The sequence below is a fragment of the Zosterops lateralis genome, assembly GCF_965231275.1.
Source record: "Zosterops lateralis genome assembly, chromosome: 2".
NCBI lineage: Eukaryota > Metazoa > Chordata > Aves > Passeriformes > Zosteropidae > Zosterops > Zosterops lateralis.
The window spans coordinates 79,510,472-79,532,485 of NC_139763.1; the positions used below are offsets into that span (position 1 = coordinate 79,510,472).

General features: G+C 45.0%; 1 protein-coding gene across 2 annotated transcripts in view; it reads right to left on the reverse strand.

The window, feature by feature from the left end:
* Positions 1-10,240: 10,240 nt before the first annotated feature.
* The window catches only part of AMOTL1 (angiomotin like 1), a gene marked incomplete at its 5' end in the record, with an annotated part of 66,104 nt that continues 54,330 nt past the window's right edge, over positions 10,241-22,014 (reverse strand). For both annotated transcript variants that reach the window (XM_083854615.1, XM_083854616.1), the window contains 6 exons: positions 10,241-13,166; positions 14,088-14,357; positions 15,043-15,269; positions 16,498-16,623; positions 17,926-18,116; positions 21,596-21,745. In XM_083854615.1, the coding sequence (XP_083710741.1) occupies positions 13,063-13,166; positions 14,088-14,357; positions 15,043-15,269; positions 16,498-16,623; positions 17,926-18,116; positions 21,596-21,745 (1,068 nt within the window). In that variant the 3' untranslated portion in view covers positions 10,241-13,062. The remainder of the gene's footprint in view (positions 13,167-14,087; positions 14,358-15,042; positions 15,270-16,497; positions 16,624-17,925; positions 18,117-21,595; positions 21,746-22,014) is intronic.

The following is a 22,014-nucleotide window of genomic DNA, read 5'->3' on the forward strand; positions in this document are numbered from 1 at the left end:
CTTGCTACCACACTTTATGTCCCTCAAGATACAGTGCAAGCAGAGCATAAATGGGCACATTTGGAAAATTCATGTTTCCTAAGAAAGGCTTCTCTGAGCTCTCTTTTTGAATTGTGGATAAGCAGAAAAAAGAATAATGTTTCTATTCATGCCCCAGTCACTCATCTGAAATAAATTTAAAATAAAATAAAAAAAACCCAAATTAAATAGAATTCTTGTGTTGTTCAATCACAGATAGATTTTACCATTGTGCAGCTTTCCTCCTTGGGCTGAGGTCAGACAGGTTAGCTTTTCTGGATTTCAGACTTGACTTTGTTTTCTTGGCATAGGTGGGTGTATCATGAGATGTAACTCAAGAATGACCATAATACTGTGTCTGGTGAGGAAGTAAGATTGAAAATTAAATAGTGTTTAATAAATTAAAAATTAATTAAAATTAATTGAAAATTAAATTAAACTAGACTATGTCTAGTTTTTAAATTGCTTTAGTTCAGAGTTGGAATATACCAAAGGGTTGTATAATATGTTTTTCTTTCCCCTTTGTAGCATCTGACCAGTAGCTCGACCAGAACCTTCATGTCACTGATTTTACCAAGACTTGTCATTTCAAGTGGGAAGCTTTCATCAAAAAACAAAACTAGACAAAGAAAAATACAAGCAAAAAATTGCTTGGAATTCTAGTGTGCCTAGTGCAGCTCTAATGAGAAGAAAGGGTTATGTAGATCTAAACAAATTACATCTCCTAATGCAAACCCCAGTTTTCTACCAAGCCTAAGAAATACATTCTGAAGTAGAGAGAAGAAGCACTTGTACAGGAGGTGAAAGAATGGAATAGAGAAGTCTGATTGCTCTCTCTTGAAATCAATATCATCTGCATAGGGAAAATAAATTGTATACTAGAATATAATTTGAAAGACCACAATGGGCATCATGATAAGTTTTATGGAAACAGAGGCTACAAAGCAGGCTCTATTCTAAAGAGCTTAAATGCTCAAAGTCAGGATGAAGGGCAGAATGAAAACAGGGTGTTCAGACCAACAAAAAGTTGTATTTGGATGCTGAGTATTGAGCTCTTTCTCCCCTTGGTATCTGTGTTGCTTACAAATCTGCCACTCCAACCAGCTCTTGTCTCAGAAATACTTCTGTTAAGAAATTGGGCTGTTTCTGTTTTTTCTGAGTTGTTTCTAGTGGATGGGATTTCCAGGATTTGGGTTTCTTCCAGTGAAAAGTGGTTATTTTTCCTGCATTGTGAACAAGCTGTGAATTTGAGTTGGATGAGGGTCAAGGATACATCTGCCAGTTAGTCTGCTTACTTTCAGATGGGGTCCCTTGTGGTCGGTCTCTTTCTTTTGGGCTTGCCCGGTTGAAGTTGGTGGCACACGAGTGGTTGGGATTTGTGGTGAAACCACGAAGCAACTGAGGTCGTCCGCACCAAACACGGAGTGGAAGAAGTTTGGGTCCTGTTGAGTTTCTTCTTTCTGGTGATGAGAACTGTCACTTGCACCTCTGAAAGGACTGTGGTAAACCAACTCCTCCTATCAATAGATGGATTAATCACATTTCTCACTGCAAGACTTGTTTTGGGTAGTGCAGCATTGTGATTTATTTTAGAAAGTAAAGCTTCATTGGAACTTCTTTGCAGTTCGAAACTTTGAGGGCTGATTCATTTTGCTTGGAGCACAGATAAGCTGATGGTAACAACAATAAATCATGTTTTCTGAGAGCTATAGTAATTATTCATAGATGTTGAAATCCCTAGCTGTTTTATGCCCACCTTATATTTTAATTTATGCTTGCTTTTCAAACACCAGCTTTTAAAAATGTATATTCTCTCCTTCAATGCATCCGCTTTTTAAGTGAGAGAAGGCATAATTTTAGACAATTCTGGAGCCAAATAATTAAGAAAACATAAAAAGCAAAAGAAGTCTTTCTTTATGTAATATCCCTTTCTCCATTTGTGCCAATAAAGAATAAAAGCCAGATGGTGTTGTGTGGGTGTTAGAGCAGGGCTCTGGAGTCTGTTGCAGCCAAGATGGTGGCCTGGATTTTATTCCTTTTGATGGACTTGTGTTGCAGAACTTGTTATATTCATGGAGTTGGGCATGAAGCAAAAGGATGAAGCAATGATTTTAGCCCTGCTCTGGGATGGGAGGAAAGCAGGGTTCAGGTTTTGGCTCTGCCTCAGCTTTTGTGGATTTACAAGAGAGGCCCAGGCATGTAAACTCTTCCAGTCCCAACCATGGATCTGAGGAGAGAACAGGGTGCTGGCATCCCGGCTCTGTTCCTGGTGGAAGTGAGTGTACCTTTACCCTTGGTAAATGGTAAAGTGGGTGGTTTACCCTTGTGGTGCTGAACCACTTGGAGCAAGAGGACCTGAGTTAATGTTTCTCGAGGCAGATGGTAGCAGGAGAAGTGCTCAGCATTGGTCACTCGGGTAAGTTCACACTTTCCAGGTCAGACTCCTGCAGGAGGTTGGAATTTGGGACGTGCCTTTGGCTGCTGAGATGCCTCTTAGCTCAGCTGTAGCTGCAGAGCATGAGAGCATGTCTGGATCCAGAGTGAGCATGCCTTTGGCATAAAGATTTCATTAAAATTCCTCATTTTCAAAGTCAGTAGTTTTCATCAACTAGCAGTGATATGTATCAGAAACATTTGTCATTTTACTCTCAATAGAAAGCTACTTGCAATTGCTGATTGCAAATAGGAGCATGTATGGGTGAAGCTTTTCCATTCCTTACTGCTGTAGCCTTGCTGGCTCCTCTTCAGCAGTTGTTGGTTTGGAGTGGGTTTGTTATTTAATTTCATCCTCCCCCCCAGTAAATACTCTTTGCCAAGAGTATCAAATCTGAGGACTGGGGTGAGTGTGTTGCAAGAAAATGGAGAGATGCTGCAAAGTGCCTTGGTACAAGGGAATGTGAGGAGGGATTTCACAGAAGGACCTGGAGGGTGTTTGGACTGCACTCAACTGGAGGGAAATGCAATGCAGAACTAGCAGATGCAGAAAGTTAAGGAAAACAGATTTTTAAATGGTGAAATTAAGTAAAGAGATATGTAGGGAATAAATTGGAAGGAGTAGGATGGATAAGCAGGAAAGATGAGCAGAGTAACATAGACAGAAAGGAGCTCTACCCACTCCTGCAAAGTGCTTTAGACAAAGAGGTGATAACTCACTAAGTGGGACCAGGTGGAGTCGTTTGTCTGCTCTCCAGGGCTCAGCAGCACTTGTTTCAGCTGCCCCAAAGAATGAGTTTCAGACTCTCAGCACAGATAGTTGCTCTTCTGACAACCAGTCCAGGGGGCTGTCAACAGGCTTTCCAAAGCACTCAGTGTCTGCGGGAAAATGCTGTGCAATGTCTGAGATTGTGGTCAGTTAAGAGCCATCTGAAAGGGAGCTGGAAGATTTTAAAGCTCTGATTTCTGTCCTAGAATGCTCAAAAAACCAGTGCTCTGAGATGTTAATCCTATGATTAAGGATTAAGCCATCTTGTGGCCTGGCTCTGGTTTTATCCCAGTGTTATACTGCTGGTAGTGGTGGAGTTAGTCTTGGTCCTTCCTGTTGTAAATGGGAGAGCAAGATCAAGATGTTTCTAAATACCTGGAATTCTTCTTTTTAGGGAAATACAGTTTCTAGAGTGAAAATAACAATACACCAAAAAGATTTTTTTAATATCCTGGACATCCTAAGAGTCAGCTGTGTATTTTCCTGCCAAGTGCAGGGAGTCTGGTAGGATGAGTCCAACCGCAGGAACAGCAAAGCTGAGTGTTTGAGAATACTAGCTCCAAATCCAAGGTGGCAAGTTAAGCACAGGAAGGGTGGTTTGATGCTGAATGGCATCATTATGGACTAATCCAGAAGCTGCTCTTTCTAAGAAAAATTTGTCCGGAAGCTGAAAACTCCCCACAAGTTTTTTTGGTGGATGCAGCAGAAACAGAGGAAGTATGGGGACAGTGGAGTGGGAGCGTAAAGGTTGCAGTGGTACAAGCACTGGGTCTTCAGCAAAACCAGCTTCTGGAAATAGGGGAGTGAGTCCACGGTTCGGTCCTTTTGGGGTTTTTCATCCAGCAGTCAGTAGGCCAGAATACATTTTTTCAGTTTCATTTTGTGGCATTCTATTTCCTTTGCTATTTGTTCATTTCACTTCATTTCTTGATTCCTCATTTAATTTGTTTCATAAAATGAAATCTTGAGATTTCAATGGAATCATTTCAAGAAATGAAGAATTTTCTTGAAACAATTAAGTGAAAACAATTAAATGGAATTGAAAGAAAGAAAGTGTATCAAAATGAAGCAAAAATCATTAAATAATTGTAATTGAAATCTCAAGATTTTGTTTACTTTCATGAAATGATGGATTTTTGTCATGCCAGGGTACCCGGATTGCTCACTCCACACTTTTTGAATCCAGCCATGGTGATGTGGGTCTCAGCAGCAGCAATAAGCTGCCATTAGGGTTTGGGTTAGGGTTCAGATTGCTGCAGAGCCTGCAGCTCCAGGGACACTGGCACTCAAAAAGGCAGTGTAAGGGCATCAGGGCAGGGTGCCACATTGCCACCTCAACACTGTCTAATCTGTACACCCATGGCAATGAGGACCTCTGCCACAGTGCCAAGCTGCCATTAGGGTTAGGGTTAGTCTTAGGCCTAGGTTTAGGCTTAGGGTCAGAGTTGAGAGAGTAAAAGAGCCTACAGCTCCAGGAAAATTGGGGCTGGAAAAGTCCTGCCAAGGCGATCCTGGCAGGGCCCCAATGTTGCTGATTCTATATCTTTCTAATCTGGACCACCCATGGTGATGGGGACCTCAGGCCCAGGAACAAAATGGCATTAGGCTTCCTGTTAGGGTTGAGAGAGGAAAAGAGCCTAGAGCTCCAGTAATACTGGGCCTAGAAAATGCAGGCCAAGAGGATCATGGCAGAGCCACAATATTTCTGCCCTCTAATGTCCCACACCGCCCAGCAAACCATGCACAGTGATGAATTGTTCTTGAGAATTCTCCCTCTTCCTGTGGTGCTCTTCTAAGGAAAAACTTTGACACATCCGGCAAAACAGTCCACGTAAATTGCTTTAGTGACAGGTGCAGACTCCACGGTACTTTCCTGATGGTCCCTCACAAGAGATACATGGAGCTGGTGGAGTGAGGAGGAGATTGCCAAAGGCAATCTCCCAGCTGCTGGCCAGTGCCCAAGCAGTCCTGGGCTGCAGCACCCTTCTGTGCCAGCTCTGCTGGGAGCTGGAGGGAAATGGGTGCCTAGCCGTGGGTCAGGATCTTTGCATCCAGCATATGATGCAGATGATGATAACACAGAACTGCCGGTGCCTCTGGGATCCCAAGGCATGCCCCACCAAGTGCCTAGCCCAGTTGCAATTCTGAAGCTGCTCCTGAAGGGGGCCTCGAAATGGCATTCCTGTCTCCAGCAGGCTGAGAGGCAGGTCCTGCGTTCAGAAAAGTCTCTTCTATCTAGAACTTCAAGTACATTTTTCACATGGGAAAAATCCAAGGAGAAAGCTGATGTTTGGGGTGAAGGCTGTCGAGTGCTGGGAAATATTTGCTCTAAAGGGGTGTATGAAATTCTTCTTTAGAACTGAAATGAACCTGGTCTGTGGTAGCTGTTTTGGGTCTGAACTGTTCAACTGGATGATGATGCACAGAGGAATTTTACACCCAGGGGCTATGTAATAAACTAGTCTTCAAATGCAGACCCAGTTCCCACGAGCACACAATCCCATTTACTCGCTGCAAGCTCAAAGCCCTGTGCTTAGATCAAGCTTTTTTTACCTGGAAAAGCCTACATTTTAACAGGCCTGGCCACAGCCAGGGGTCACTGGGGGATAACAGAAAAAATTCCCTTAGCATGAATGTCTAGCTTAGTCTAGATTCAAATTCTTCATACTCAAATTTTCTTCTGCCACTAGAGGTGACTAGATTTCTTTTTCTCTTCCTCCTTCTTCTCTTCTTAATTTTGTTGTTCCCTGTAATGAAGTAAAATTTTTATTGTACTTATTCCTATTATTCTTATTTTCTTGTTCTGATTCCTATACTTATTTTTCATTTATAGCCTTATCATAGGATGTTTTGGATTGCAATGGACTTTTGAAGGCCATCTAGTCCAACCCCCATGCAATGACAGCAGCCATCTGAACTAGATCAGGTTCTTCCTAGTCAGTCTTATTCTCCTTGCTCTCTTCATCTACTACTGCTGCTGCTGCTATAATTACTGTAACTATAATACTACTGGTATTGGCATCATCATTCCATGCTGGACTCACCCTTCAGACCAAAACCCCCATCCCAGAGCTTTCCCAGTTTGAGATCCAGGTAAGAGCAGGCAGGATGAGCCAGCAGAGGGAGCGGTTCCCACGCTGTTTCAGCACAGGGGCCGACACCTTGTCTCAGCTGGCTTTGCCCAGGAGCTGGCCCACGGCTGCTGGAGAACGGCACAGGGGTCCTGTTAGTGGTGGATGGGGACAGGATGATGTAGGCTGCTGGTGTAGTCCTATTCGGGGTCGGGTGAGGCTTCAGAGCCCTGCAGGCAGAAGAGCCAGCACACACAGCCAATCTGGGTAACACGATAAGGCACTTCATGGCATCTGAAAAGAAAGGCTCAGCCATCTAAAAAAAGCCCTGTGGTGGGGATAAGACATTATTTGACACCTTAAGTGAAAGGACTCTGACCTGTGCACCATATTTAGGCTTGAGGAATGTGTACAATGATTTAATTTTAAAAGCAGAGGTGCACAGAGCTGGCACACAGATAATAATCATCTTTATCAACAAATACCCTTATATACAGCTTGAGAGCATGATTTGGGGCTACCACACATGTTCCCACTATGCCAGGCACTGTACAAATACCTAGATGAGAGTAGCCCCTTCCTCTTAAGCTGTTTAGTTTTAAAACTGATCAGTAAAACTGGTGGCACATGAGAACCTGACTGCCTGGGCTTTCACTGCCTGTTTCTGGCACGGTCGAGCTGGAAAAAGACGTTGGAGGCAGCAGGGGGAGAGGGTGCAGCAGAGAAGCAGGGGAGGATGTGCACTGAGAGGATGAAGGCTACAGCTACAATAGGGATGCTATAAAAGAAAGCCAGAGAGGAAGTTTTTCCAAGGCATGCAGTGATGGGACAAGGGGTAACGGCTTTAAAGAGGGAAAGTCTAGACTGGACATAAGGAAGAAATTCTGCATTATGAGGGTGGTGAGATACTGGCACCGGCTGCCCAGAAAAGTTGTGGATGCCCTGTTCCTGGGAACCTTCAAGGCCACGTTGGATGGGGCTTTGGGCAACTTGGTCTTATGGAAGGTGTCACTGCACAGGGTAGGGGTGTTGGAACTATGTGTGGTCTTTAATGTTCTTCTATAAATTCAGATGGGATTTACAGCAAACAGCAAATTTTTTTGCACACCAAATTGCATTGCAGTTTCAATAGCAAGCCTACCAGAAAGAGCCATCTTAAAAATGCTCCAAGTGACTGGCCAAGCAAGAGGACCTCCATCTCCTCACACCTTACAACACCTTTCTCCCTCCTGGAGCTTCGTCCCAGCAAGATTTTTCCTACCTGGGCTGATCAAGGCCCAAACCAGGGACCAGCGGAGGGATGTCATCTGCCATCACAGTCCCGTTCTCATTCTGAGCCCAGCTGTCCTGCAGGAAGCTTCACATGCCTGGAAGGTCACTGGCTGTCCACCCTGCTTCTGCAGGGGACTGAGGGTGCTCCCAGGGCACAGAGACACCAGAGGAGCCATGAACAAGGAGTCAGAGTCCACCAAGCAGCTGGAGAAGTCAATGGTCAGGTGTGAGTACGACCTCCAGAGAGGCGGTGGCACTGCCTTCTTCCCAACTTCTAGCTTGCCAAAAACTCCATCGCTGCCTCATCATGTGGTACTGGGGAAAAAAAAGTTCCTTTTCACCACTAAACTTTGCTGCAGGTCTTCAGCCTCTCACAGGATGTGGGGCCAACACAAACCTGGGCCTCACCTCGTAATTGCTGCCCTGCTTTGTGTCAGACTGGAGGGCACTGGCACAGCACTGAGTTCTGGACTGCAGCAGGGCCATGCAGGGTTACTCTGGAAAATATGCACACTGATATTTTGTTCATCTAAAGCTGAAGTGGTCGGTATGAAAGAAAATAGCTTGTGGTCTTCATACCTCGAGTCAATGAATTCCTGGGCCTTTTATAGCTCAGGAATGCCGGGCACTCGCGTTTGGTTTTACAAGGCTTCGAAGCCGCAGCTTAAGGTCTGGATGAACATTAATCACAGTGGCACGATGACAGCTGCTCGTGTTTTTACCCCTCTCTCTGGTGGGACTGCACTGAGGACATTGTGCTCTGTTTTCCCCACATGCTTTGGTTTGCAGAGGAGGGGGTTACTACCTTCAGGCTGACTTACCTGACTCAGAGTGGTCGAGGAACACAGCGGAGTACTCAGATAAGGCCAGATTGTTGGATTGCATCCAGATCCCAGACTGGGGATCCTGACAATAAGCATCCTTCCTGCCAGGGAATGAGATCTGAACTTTTCATGTTTTCACTGCAGTGTACTTTAAGTCCAGACTCAGAAGGTATTTAAAGATGTTGGAAATCGCAGCTTTTCCCCAAGAATGAACCTCACTGCTTTGTATGTTTGCCCCTCTCAGACTTTGGGAGGAGAAAGCCCTGAACGTAGAACAAACCAGGGCAGAAGAGATGCCAGAGCTGCACAGTGCACAGAATCCAAGTAAATCCTGAAAAGGTCTTGTCATTTTGGATGGGACTAGATTTTTGAATGCTTCTAAATGGCAATCCTGCTAATATTTTTAGCTCTTCTGAGCTCTTTACATGATGCAGGTCTGTTACTTTTGGAATAATGGATTTTAATGTTTAAACAAACTGACTCTCAAGTGTGCTTCTTTGCATATTTATTCCTGACATTAATATGTAAAATATATTTCACCTGTAGACAGTGTTACAGTGACATCCTTTTCTTTGGCCAGAGCATCTGTTGAAGACACACCTGAAAAATGGAATAAGCCCCCTCCTTGTTATACCTGAACACAGCTGGCCATGAGGCTGTTCCCATCCTAATACTAGTTTGGCCTCTGTTAGTTTCTTTTCTTCCATAGCCTCAAAAAACAAGACACATACCAAATTTTACTGTCAAATCTTGACTTGAAGGAAGTCAAAAAGCCACAATCTCAACAATCACCAAACTTTTGTTCTTGGCACAAGAAATACTACCAGCTGCTGTGTCTTGAAGATGGAGTGATCAGATGGGTCAGGCTGACCTGTGCCTACATGGGGAACACACAATGCTGGGATCTGGGTCAAACAAACTTCTTAAGCTTCTGCAACCAGCCTGGATCTTTGCTGACACACTTCTGCTCAGGACAGGTTGGTTTTTTCAACATGTGCAAAGATCTGGAGAGAAAAGATTGGGATGGGCAAAGAAGAACTCATAGAAGAGTGAGGCCTTTAGTGGCATTCATGCCTTTCATGCCTGCAGCTCCCTGGGACCTGATTCAGGAATTTTTTAACAGACACTTTCAAGAGCATGTGAGAGCCTGCTGAGCAACTCAACCTCTAACTCAAAGCCAGACACTTGGCTAACTTTTGCTCCCTTCCCCCCATTTATTTCAGTTGCATAAACAAACATAGGAACAATATTTCCACCAGGCTGGAGCATTCCCCTTGCCAGCACTACAGCATGAAATGGGATCTGGTCTTTACTCCTTACTGAGCACAGTATATAATTCAAGAACATCTAGATAGAAAAGATATTTATGTACCTCATTCACACTGATCCAACATCTGTCAAATAAAGCTCCAGACCCTCCAGAAAAAAATACAAAATAATCACTGGGAGTTCTATGCTTAGCAGGAACATAGGGCTAAAAAATATTCCTATCTTCACAAAAGTATCTCATTAAGTTTCCCCTCTCATTTCCTTCCAGTGAAGATGATCTCATTAAAATCATCTCTTCTTGATCATCTCTAAAATCATGCTCTTCTTGCTTGGGCAAGCTCCCAGTTTGACCCTCTGCCTTGGAGATCCACTGATTTCATGCCCACATACACCTATTGGTGTCACCTGCTGTGGGGCCTTTCATTAACCTGTGAAAAATGGAGAAGATGCAACCTTAAAAGCCCCTGTATCCCCTCTTAGTCTTAGCACATTGTTTGCAAAGCTTAAAGAATTTTTTTAAAGTCCTTTCTTCTGGAGGACTGAATGTATTCACACTGGAAAAGTGAGAAAATAAACATGTTTATACATTTATTATCTACAATAGTAAGGCACAAATTTAAACAGCAAAGAATAAGAAATCTTTGGCTGACCAACAATATCAACATTTGCTGGGAGTGACACATAATGTCCTTCATTTCCCCCCCTATGTACAAATAACTCTCCAGCTGTACAACACTGTACACAAACTTCTCTATACAACCAACAACAATAAAAAATGACAGTATTTTACAACTAGTTACCACCAACATCACCTGGAATGGCTACAGCACAGTTTCCCAACGACACCAAACAGTTCAAAGAGCTGGGAAAGGCAGCACAAATGGAGCTGTGCCGCTCTGCTCAGCGGGGCTGACATATGGCAGTAGTACTCCATGAAAGTTCTGCTAGTGCTCGGGCTGGAGGGAGGCACACCTGTCCTCCAGACTTTCCCTCCAGGAAAACTAACATCTCTTGAGCTCAACACAATTGGTGAGAATGAATCTTTTGGTTTATTTGAGCTGTAGCCTACAATGAGAGTTGCCTACACACTGTCTCTAACAGTTTCCTGTATGTGACCGTGAATCTGGGACAGTATCAAGTGTAAAGCCAGCTTTGGCTAGCAGAAACTGGAGAGACTCTGGTCTCCCCAAGGAGGAGTGCTGTACTCTAGCTGACTTGGAGAAATCGAGCTGAACCACTACCAAACATAACTGAGAGCTGATCCACGCTGATCCAGCACTGTTTCTCCTGGACGCCTCATTGTCTGCCTGCACACAACTTACTGAAGAGTTTCAGCAAAAGAAATATTACAGCTGGTAACAAAATGCTTAGGGATTTACAAGTACCTGGGTATCCTTATTTCTTGGATAAAAAGTGATGCAATTAAAAATTCACCAACATTTTACTTGTATTCCCTTGATTCGTCTTTCTCCTGCCCCATTCCTACCACAGACACTTGAGGAAGGGCCACAAAAGTGGGTCAGTGGTGATGCCACACGCGGTCCCGGCTTTTATGCAAACAATTACAACATTTAAATTAACTTTAGAGAAAAAAAATTATCTTACAAGGCATATATTAAGCTGCATAACATCTTCCAAGGGTTTTCCACCTTTGGTTTCACAATGCAAAGCTGCTAATACTTGAAACACAGTTGCTTCCTGCACAACCTATCTACCAATACTTTGTTTAACAAGTGCAAAACTCAGAAACAGGGTGACAACAACATACATCTAATTCTAGGTACACACAAAAATAAGTGCATAGCTTTAATATAGCAATTTTGTTCTTTCAAAAAAAGGTATCAGCCAAGCAGTACTGAGCACAAGGCTCTGGCCTGTGAAGGCTTTGAGTTCACAAGGACTTCAGTTTTTGGCAAAAGGAGAGTTTAAAATGCCCGGTGTTCTCAGCAGTCAAGGGCTCTACAGGAAGAGGTGACCTCGAGCCAGCCCTGAGTGCACGATTACTTTTAGCACCCATTACTTTTCCACTCTAGGAAGCTTCACGTTAGATCCCATTACTCTTTCCCAAAGTCAAGCTCTCCTTAAAGTCATTATGGTGCACCACAAGGCTCAGGAACTGCAGAGCCAATACAGAAATGCTTCACAGAGGAAAATTTCCCCATCGGCATGTGCAGTGCACAAAGCCACAAGTAACACAGCGGGTGAGTTGGCTGCCTCTTACTGAATTCAGGAACAAAGCTGAAAATAAGAAATGTTCCACCCTGGGTAAAATAAGGTGAAAAGAAACCACAGCTCAGCACAGAAAACACATGATGCTCACATACTGCTTTGCAGTTAAACCCTTCCCAGCCTGCTCCTGCACTCCTTAATGTCCAGTCCCACATCAGCTTGAACAGCAGGTTTGTATGCTCAAGGAAGGTAGGACTTGGATGTAAGAATTGAAAGTAAGGAAAAATCTTGTTCTTGCCACAAACACACTGATTCTTCCAATATCATGAACCAGTGCCCAGAAAGAGGTATCTTCTGATCTCACATGCAAACCCAGCTTAACTTCTCCAAAACAAACCCATGGAGCTCCCTCCTGAAGGAACTCTATAATGCAGAGCCCTTTAGGGAGCTGCTGGGATCCTCCCCCAACTTTCCTATGGTTACAACAGGGTTTGCTTCAGCAGGGTCCCCCCCTCCCCTTCTACATTCATCCACCAGGAGAATTCCAGCCAACAACTGCTCCTATCAAAAAAAGAAGTCTCAGCAAGCTCTGAGGTTGCAAGACATGAATACTTGTACTGTAAATTCAGCTCCAAGAGAAACACTTGTCCAGCCAGGAAAGAGGCACCTGACCTGCCTGCCCAGGAAAACCACACCAATGCCACTTCAAACAAATGCTTACGAGAACCTGCCATGTACATCTACAGACCAATTATTCACAAAAATTAAGAAGTGAAATTTTTGAGACTGAAACCTTTGAGAAATGCATTGATATTGAGGAAGATGCAAGTTTTTCCTGGATTACTCAGAAACTCTCTCTGTCCTCCAAAGAGACAGGATTTTGCTCCCTGTCCTGGTTGTAGAGGCAGGAAAATAGCAGTGTGCAACCAGTCTGTAACTTCACTACTTTCTCTTTATGCCAGAAAACACAGTTGCCTTTTTCCTCAACACTCCCCTTCTCACACCACTTTCCATTTTCAACAACCCTTTTTGTTCAGAAAATCTCAGACATTCATTTCATCACTCCTCTTCACTGCTCTTGACTTCTTGCCTGGTGAAAAGTCTCAACATATCAGCTTCAGTTTGGGAATAAACTTTGTTTTTTCAGACTCTCAGGGTTAGTTTTCAAGGTTGGCACACTGAGGGCCATCTTGGCCCTGGCTGTACACACACAAAACCCCAGAGTACTGTCCTCTGCTCAGATGAGGACTTCCATCATGTCTGTATCTGGAAACTCAGGCTTGTGGAGCAGGCTGCTCACTCTGCCTTTGCTGTCAGGCAGCTTCCCATGGCTGGAGTTCTCTGCAATGGAAAGAACAGAAAGTTGATCTTCAGTCCAAATTCAACGGCAATTTGTTCAAAGCAAATATCAAGCCATTCCTTGAAGGTGGGACATGTATTACGCACACATCCTACACACTGAAAGCCAAATTTCTTCAGGACACTAAGAACATGTGCTGCTGAATTCCCCGCACACTGACAGCAGGTGTGTTGGTGTGCACAGGCCCCGAGGACAGGCACAAAGATGATGTTTAAGAGATACAGACCAGAGAATCTAATTAGCTAAAATCATAAAATGGTCTGGGTTGGAAGGGACGCTACAGACCATCTAGTTCTGTGATAGTCAGCGCTTTTAATAATACATAGCATGTTTTCAAAGGAAAAGTTGCATTTGAGTGGAGATGAATGTGTAAGAAACAGGCTTTTTTCAAAATAATATGCATAAAATTAATTACTCCTTTGCTAGGGGTGCAAACCAGCAATTTCCACCTTTCAAAACTAACTAAAATTGTACTTTTTCATACCCTCTAAAAAAAAATCTTCACTTCCTCCTTACTATTCCCCCCAGCTTTCCTTTAAAAATTAGGGAGAAAATGGTGCTTTAACTAACCATGGTATGTGTGGAGGTGTGGAGAGTATGTGAGCAGGTGAGGAGGGTTTTCAAGGTATGAAACTCTACCATTTTATATCTGGCAGCATGAATAATTGCAAATTCTCCCTGCCACAGAGAAACTGAGCTTTACAGAAGCTGCCAAGCACAAAGCCACTCTGGGCAGCCTTAGAAAGTTCTCTCTCTCCAATTTTAGTTTCCCTGAAGAAACCTCCATTGTACTTTACAAACTGTGGCAGCATCACATCCCCCACACCTTGTCCCCACTGATACTGATGTGTCTCTGGGTATTGCTGACATTTTGCACTGAGGGGGGATCTGGCAGAGCTCACCCAGTTTCTCGCTGGCCACTCGTGTCCCCAGGGGCCGTGGGGCCGGGCTGTGTGATGAGGTGGCACCCAGGCGGCCCCGGCCGGGAAAGGAGGCGGTGGCAGGCCAGAAGAGCTCCGCGGTTTTGTCCGTCTGGGTGCTGCTGTCTTTGCTGCCCGTCTTTGCGTGGGACGCTGCCGGCACTGGCACGGGCATGCAAGACAAGGAGGGCAAAGGTGGAGGCAGTGAGGGGCCTGATGGGTGGTCATGGTGCTCCTTTCCCAAGAGCAGCCCTGAAAACACAGAGAGGTCAGTCGCATCCTGGCTCAAATGTTATGTACTGTCCCTCATCCCACCCTGGAGCTACAAGATGCTGGATATGGCTCATTTCGTTTGGCTTAGCTTTTCCCTTGATGCTGCTTTTTCTGGCATCTATATGGTACTTTCCTACAAAACAGCTTTTTGAAAGCAGCTTTCCCTCCCCTGCCTTCCCTTCTGCACCCCTCCCCATCCCAGTGGCACTTACTCCCAACACAGCCTTGCACACCTCCCTCCACACCCCATCCTACGTGGCCCCCAACAACAGGCAGTCCTGCACTGATTTTCCCATCATGCTGTCCTATCCAAAGAGATGCTCACCTTCTTGATTAACTTTATTCAGGCTTCATTTCTAGCCTAAATTTGTTATTTACTCCCATAAAGTTGCAAACATTATGTGTCTGTATCTGTGAGGACTTCCCTCAACTATGGCTTTCTATAATCAGTGCAGAATGGTTTTATTATGACTAAAAAATGTAATTAAAATACAAAACAAGGTTAAAGGATGACTGGTTTTTGACTTAAGCACAAGGACACACATTCTGCCTCTGGAAATGAGCTGTCAGGGCCATGTGTGCCAAGGCACTTTTGCTGAGCTCAAGCAGAAGCATTAGGATGAAGTGAAGGATGAACCGAAGCTTCAGCAAAAGCTGAACTCACCTATGCTTCCCTTCCAGAGCTTTTCTTCCTTCCTCTCCTCAGCTATCTGGTTGCTGGTGAGCGAGGTCTGGCGCGAGTGCGTGCCTGTGGCAGCGGCGATGGAGGGCACGGACCGGGCCGGCCGCAGGCTGGTGCTGTCAGCTTTCCCAGGGTCCTTCCGGGAGCGCTGCTGAAGGACCTTGATCATGGCATCCTTCTCGATTATCTTGGCATGGAGATTCTTTATTCTGCCAAAATATGAATGCTCTGCTTACAGGAATGGAAAAAACATTCACGTGGGCAGGTCTCCGCACCTGGAGACAGCAGGGAGGTCTGCACGCAGATGCCCTGCTGCTCTGTCCTCTCTGGTTTAGGATACTTGGGCAAGACAGCTCCTGGCAGTTCCTCCAAGGATAACCAAGCACTTCAAAACAGACAGTATTTTTTAAACCAAAACTTTTCTGCAAGGTTAACTGAACCCATCTATGCTATGGTTTTACGAACCCAGCAGGAGCAGTGGGCAGTGCATCCTGACCAGGCTGCACATTGCCACCTTCACAATACAAACACATAGGCAATTTTCACCCCTGTAACACATTAGAGCCAAATCTGGAAACTATGCTTTGGCAGACTGAGTTAACCCCAGGATTCAGGTCTGCTGTCAGCTGGAGTAAAGACCTGCTGAAGTGAGTAGAAAGGTTCCTTCTGGTTTCTCTGAGAGGTGGTCTGGCTCTTCCTTCTCTCTCACTGCTGCAAAAACAATGAGCACATGATATTCAGAGCTGAGCAAAGCTCACTACTTCCCTCACACAGACCCTGAAGACTCTCAAATCACTAAAAAAATGGGATTATCTGAACTCTTTTCCAGGAATGATTAACACCAAATCATACTGAACAACTACAAAACCGTATTTTTCATAAAGTTGTACACATTGACAGTCAAATAACTAGCCCGACTGTGCTGTACAATATATAATACAATGCAAGTGCATTTTGTAAATAGTGAAAGCATTAGTTTTCATCATCACATGTTTAATTAATAATGTAAACACAAGATGCTGATCTATATTTATGAAGGCAGTGGCAAAACTCTACTACTTCCCTGGAAGCAGGATTAGCTTGCATCTGTGAATGAAAAACAAAACCTAAACCCAGTAAAAACAATCACTGGTATTTTCTGCAAGCAACAAATACACCTTTTTTGTAAAAGGGTCTGCAAATTTGTGTGCTGGCATGCCAGACTACTTTTAATAGTGGAACAACCTCTGCTTTGTAAAAATGTTGGGTCTGTCACAGAAGGCTTAACAGGAAGGTAGGGAGGGAGTTATCAAATGACAACTCCTCTTTAATTCCTGTTTGAATGCTGAAGAGCAAAACTAAATCAAACTGAAGCCAAGCCCATCCTATCCAGGCATTCTGGTTTATGTGAACCCAGCCCCAACACACATGAAGCAGGAATGGCAGGGCATCCCTTACGTGTACTCCATGTCCTGGCAGCGGCGGTTGGCCTGCACGATCTCCTCCTCCTCCTGCCAGCCCCGCACCTCCAGCGCCATCTCGCCGTAGCTGCCGTTGTGTGAGTGGCTCGGGGCTGAGGCATCCCTGGCAAAGAGGTTCACCACAATCAGGGTCCTGAGACCATGAGGGTGGCTTTTGCAGCCTCAGTGCAAAAGTGAGATTGAAACTTGCAAAGAAAACCTCAAACCCACATTCAAAGAGCAAGTCAGCAATGGTTTCCTCTCAAGTGGATGGCTACCTGGCATGGGGGCATCCTGTTACAGGCTACTCTTGGCTTTGGCTGGGTCATTAATGCCATTAATTTAACTGGGTTAAAGGAACAGAGAGCATGCTGGAATCATGGGTGACCCACACAGGGCTAACACTCACCCAGCAGGATAGGATCAGACATCAGAGGGACTCACTCACCAGATCCCAAGTCAACAAGACTACATCATGAACCACTAAAAAAGCTCTATCATTTGGAAGGTGAAAAACAGCACAGGAATTGCTGCCTAGACTGGAGAGTGAAAGTAAAGTCCAACCTGAGTCACATACCTAAACACATTTCAAAAGCAAAACTCATTTTAGGATGTTTTCTGGGAATTTGGCTCCTAAGAAACTGGGCTGAGAAGTTAACTATCCCATCCTCCTGATCACTGGGAAGTGTCACTGCCTTCTGTGCTGTTGGCTACCACACTTTGACACAAACTGGAGACAGATAGTCCAGACATTTGCCATGTGAATGGGAAAGGGCACGTCAGAAACTGCTGAGGGGAGGAAGCTAGTTCAGACCAGAGAAAATACAACAGGGAATATCTGTCTTCCAATATTTACAAGGCTGTTTGAACATCAACAGTGGTCTGTTGTTTATCATGTATGCCTGGGAAGGATAAGAATCAATGGAGGAAATTTGCAGTGAAGAAGTTTAGCTTAGCTATCAGGAAAAACATTTTAGTTTGAAGATTAATAAAGTGGTGAAAAAGGGTATTTAGGCAACAAAATTTCCCTTCTTGGAGGTTTTTAAAATTAGGTTAAACAACCTTGTTGCAGGCCATGGGATGGGTGCAGCCATATATGAAGTCCCTGCTCACTCTGCCAGAGTGCTGGTAGAAGCTGCCTTACTGTGCTGCCTAATTTGGCACCTTGAGACTGCCAGAGGACATTGCTTCAATCTGATGCCTACATCTGATAAACTTCTGGACCCATCAGAAGGATAAAACCTATCTCAACCAACAATTCTATTTCACTGGCACAACACCCTGGAGAAGTGCATTAACCCTGGCAGCACGACTCAGCAGGGAAAGGGCAAGCAACATCCAGCCTTAGGAAAACACCCCTTCAGTATTATTTTGCCATGCTTTCCATGGTGAGCAGAGCCGCCTGCTTGCAGCAAGGGCATCTTACCTCTCCGTTACAGCTGTGGCTGCAGCGTTCATGGCAAAGTGCCGGATTGTACTTTCCTCCAGATACTTCTGCTCCCACTTGGTCATGTCAGCTTCCAAGGCCAGGATCCTCTCCTCCTTCTCCCGCACCAGCTCCATCAGGGCTGGGGCATTATGCTCCGGAAGGCTGCTTGCCTGGTAGCTGCCCTGCCTCTGCCAGTAGAAACAGTGACAGATATTCATGCCCTGCCCAACATGAGGAAAAACCTTTTTCTCCTCAGTTTCCTGGCACATATAAAGTCATCCCTTTTGATGGGGGCAGGTGGAAATCACAGGCTAAACCCCTTAGCTTGCAGGAGAACAGGTGAGTTGACCATATGTGCAACGCTGCACATGCTTTCCCAGACCATGCTGACAGAAGGAAGGAATTGGCTGCTACCCTGATGTGCAGAGATTTCCTGGGATATCCCAAGCCAAGGGAAAAGGTAGGGAAAAAAGCTGGTAGGAAAGGAAGCAATGAAGCTTTAAAAGGTATTTTCCTCACTGGGACTTCATGCCCATGGCTGGGCAGTGCTTAGTATGGACAGGCAGTTATTAGCAAAGGGTTTATATATTAAAGCTGAAAAAAACCACCTTGTGACCTAGTTACATGTACCCTGTTTAAAGCAGCAGCTGGGAAAAAATCCCAGCCATGCATTTAAGCTTGTCCCTTCTGGCACATTAGTTGTCTTGTGCCCTCAGGGGATGCTTTCTGTGGTGTAACAGCTAACTTTCTAACTAGAGGGGCAGAAGATCCCCAGGCACCTGTGGGGTGGCTCCCATGGGATGGTGACAAGCAGTAATGGGTGCATAACTCTTTCCATCTATGCTGCCAGAAAAGTGCTTGTCCAGGCAGGATTTATTTCACCCAGTTAGAGCACTTAATTAAGTCACCTAAGCAGCACGGAGAGCTTCCCTGAGCTCCTCCCACTGCTGATAGAGAGCAGTGGCAGAGGGAGATCCAGTCTTTGGCTCCACAGAAGGAGGAGTGCACACTGAGCAGAGAGGCATGAAGCTTTGGGATAACTCAGTAGAAATAAATTATTTTTTAAATAAAAAATTGCAAGACATTTGTTATACTCCATGGTGAACAGTATTGTACTAAGGAGGAAACCATGTCTCAGAGAACTGGCTTCTCATTCATGCTGCACCTTGGAGTTCCACTGGCAAAGCTGTACCATTGAAACTAGAGATACCAGAGAAGGGCTGCAGCCTTTGCCTCTGGTGCAGTAACAACATGTTTGGAAGATGTTTTCTGGAAGTGCAGTATGGAGTGGTCCATGGGAACAACGGCTGTGACTCTGCTCCTGCAAAAATATTGTCAAACCTCTGTCAGAAAGGTATTATTTTGGAAGTGTGGTCCTGATCTACAAATGGTATCTTGGGACATCATGGGTGCTTGTCATCTTCTGAGTGAAAACATCAGCCAGCCCTGCACACTGAGCCTGTAGTGCTGACTGAAAGAGTTTGTTTATTGGTCCCAATTTGTGCCATTAGTGACCAGGAAGATTTGCCATCTAGACTCAGTTACCAGCAAGCCAGGGACAGAAGAGATCCTGGGTCACTTTCTCCTTGTGTGCTGGGTACCTTCTGCTGACTCTGGTAAAAATGAGAAAAGAAAATCTCCCTTTTTTTTCTCTACAATGAAAAAATGTTTCAGAAGCTGTAACTTTGATTACTCAGAGAAGATAGCTCTGAAGCAAAAAGTTGGGGTATTTTGATGCCACGTGATTCTCTGCAGCATTGTGGCTCATAAACGAACAGTGTAGATAACAATAGTGAAAATACCCCAAAGTTTTCTCTCAAAGCTGATAGGTGAGACAAGAAGTTAATAGTATCTTTCCTCTTAAAACTTACTAGATGGAATGAGTGCAGGCATTTGAAAACTATGTCAACTCAAAAGCCAATTGCTAATTGCAGTACCAAAGAAATTTTTTAATTAAACACCCTGTAAATTACAGAGGAATTTTCTGCCAAAATGAACAGATATAGCCTGAACTCCCAAAATAAGGATTTCAGCAACAGTCCATCGCTGTTACTTAATATATCAATTTGTCTCTATACCCCAGCCTTTCTTAGTTCTAGTTTTACCTTCACTTGACTTTTAATTGTATTTTTCTCAGATGTTCTTTTCTCAAATGGCATTAGCATGTCATATTCCATGTAATTCCTTGTTAAGTTGGAAGAGAGCTGGCTAAGGGGGAACTGAGAAGACTTGAACACCAAGCCATGGTGGACTGGGCAAGAAAAACTTAAAATGCTTCTATAGCAGCAAGAAAGAGCAGAGAGAGATGAATGGGAAAGGTCTGCAGGCAGCAGCAGAGTGCTACCTTGGGAAGAGTGCTGGGGTACCTGCCCTGCCCTGGGGCTGCCAGAAGGAAGGGGATGCTCTCAGGTCTGGCTGCCTCATGACTCTGCAAACCACTGACACTGCCCCTGACCGTAGAGCTATTTCCCAATGGCATCCTGCCAGCAGGATCAGCCCCTCTGCTTTCTGGCACCACAAGCTCTGTGTAACAGCTGCTTTGGTGTCCACCAGTGGCTTACAAATAAGGAAAGGTTACAGTAGCAGATGCGTGCGATGACAGATACGAATGAGCCCTTCAAGAGTTCCAAGAGCATCATGCTTTGCTTATGTTGCTGGTTTTCCCTCAAGCTGTAGTTTGATACATTTAGCATATCTGCTCACTCTCCTCCAAAGCAAATGCCCATATTTTTGGCATTTGGTGCAGCCTGCAGCCTGGAACATCTTCCTGCAACCTCCTCATTTTTATTTTTTTTTTTCCTTTTCAAGATAATTTGACTTTGTGACTTAGGGATGAAGGTGTTGTAACAAAGGAGTAACTGTGCATAAAATACATGCATAACAATATCCCTCTAAGGACATAGGGCTACTGAAAAACAAGGGGACACATACAGAAATTCAAATCTATACTCCTGGCCCATTCTGGACTGGACTGATATATAAATAATTTATTGTCTGAAGATAACATCACTTGGCTCCAGATCTGTCATGGGTCGAAGTTTCTTTGAACCACATCCATCAAGCTTTGCACATAACAAACATGGGCCTAGGTCTTGCTCCTACCAGATCCCACATCATCCTACTTGGCCTTTTCAATGAAACATCGGCTAAAAGTTTTGGGGTGAATCTCAGGTGTACCACACCTTTCCTCTCCTTCTTCTGTGTGGAGCTGGTTTTTGCCCAATCTGTCATTGCTAGAGAGAGAAACCTGGAAGAACATTTTGCCCTGCCTGCCTTTGGGCAGGGGAGCCAGGACATCTCAGCCCAGCAGCAGGCAGGGCTCAACTGTATCCAACTGCCCGACAGCAGAATAGCCCCATCCTCTGCTGAAGATCAAGAATAAGAATCATCAAATGGTTTGGATTGGAAGGGACCTTCAAAGGTCATCTAAATCCAGCCCTCCTGTCATGGACAAGGAAAACTTCACAAGCTCAAAGCCCCATCCAACATGACCTTGAACATTTCCAATGATCCACAACCCTATCCAAATGAGTGGTTTAGGAGGAAAGACCAACAACTCGAATCCAAAGGCAAGGTGTCACCTGGCAGGGCTGCGAGTGACCATCTCTGTTAAAATCAACACCAAAGGCCCCGTGCTGGGGTCCTGCCCATATCCCCCTGTCCTCACCTGCTGCATCCTCAGCGAGTCCAGCTCCCGCTCCAGGCGCGTGCGCAGCCGCCGCTCCATCTGCTCCCTCTTCTCACAGGCTGCCTGCAGCTGTGTCAGCGCCTGCTGCAGCTTCTCCACCTTCTCCACGTAGGCCTGCTTCCTGCGCAGCTGTGGGGGACAGGGGTCAGCAGCCTGGAGGGCACTGCACCCCACCCTGCGCCCCCTGTGCACTTGCAGGCGTGCACTGGGCTTGAGCATAGCTTTGGTCATTTTGCTTCCAAGAGTTTCTCTAGGGAAAGGATGGTGTCTCTTTGATGGGCAGGGAATGGGCACAGCAGGCATTGCTGGGGCAGACCTACCCTTTTCGGAAGGAATGCTGCCCCAGATCTTCCACCCATTCAGGAACTGCTAACCATGAACCCCTCATGCCATTTCTA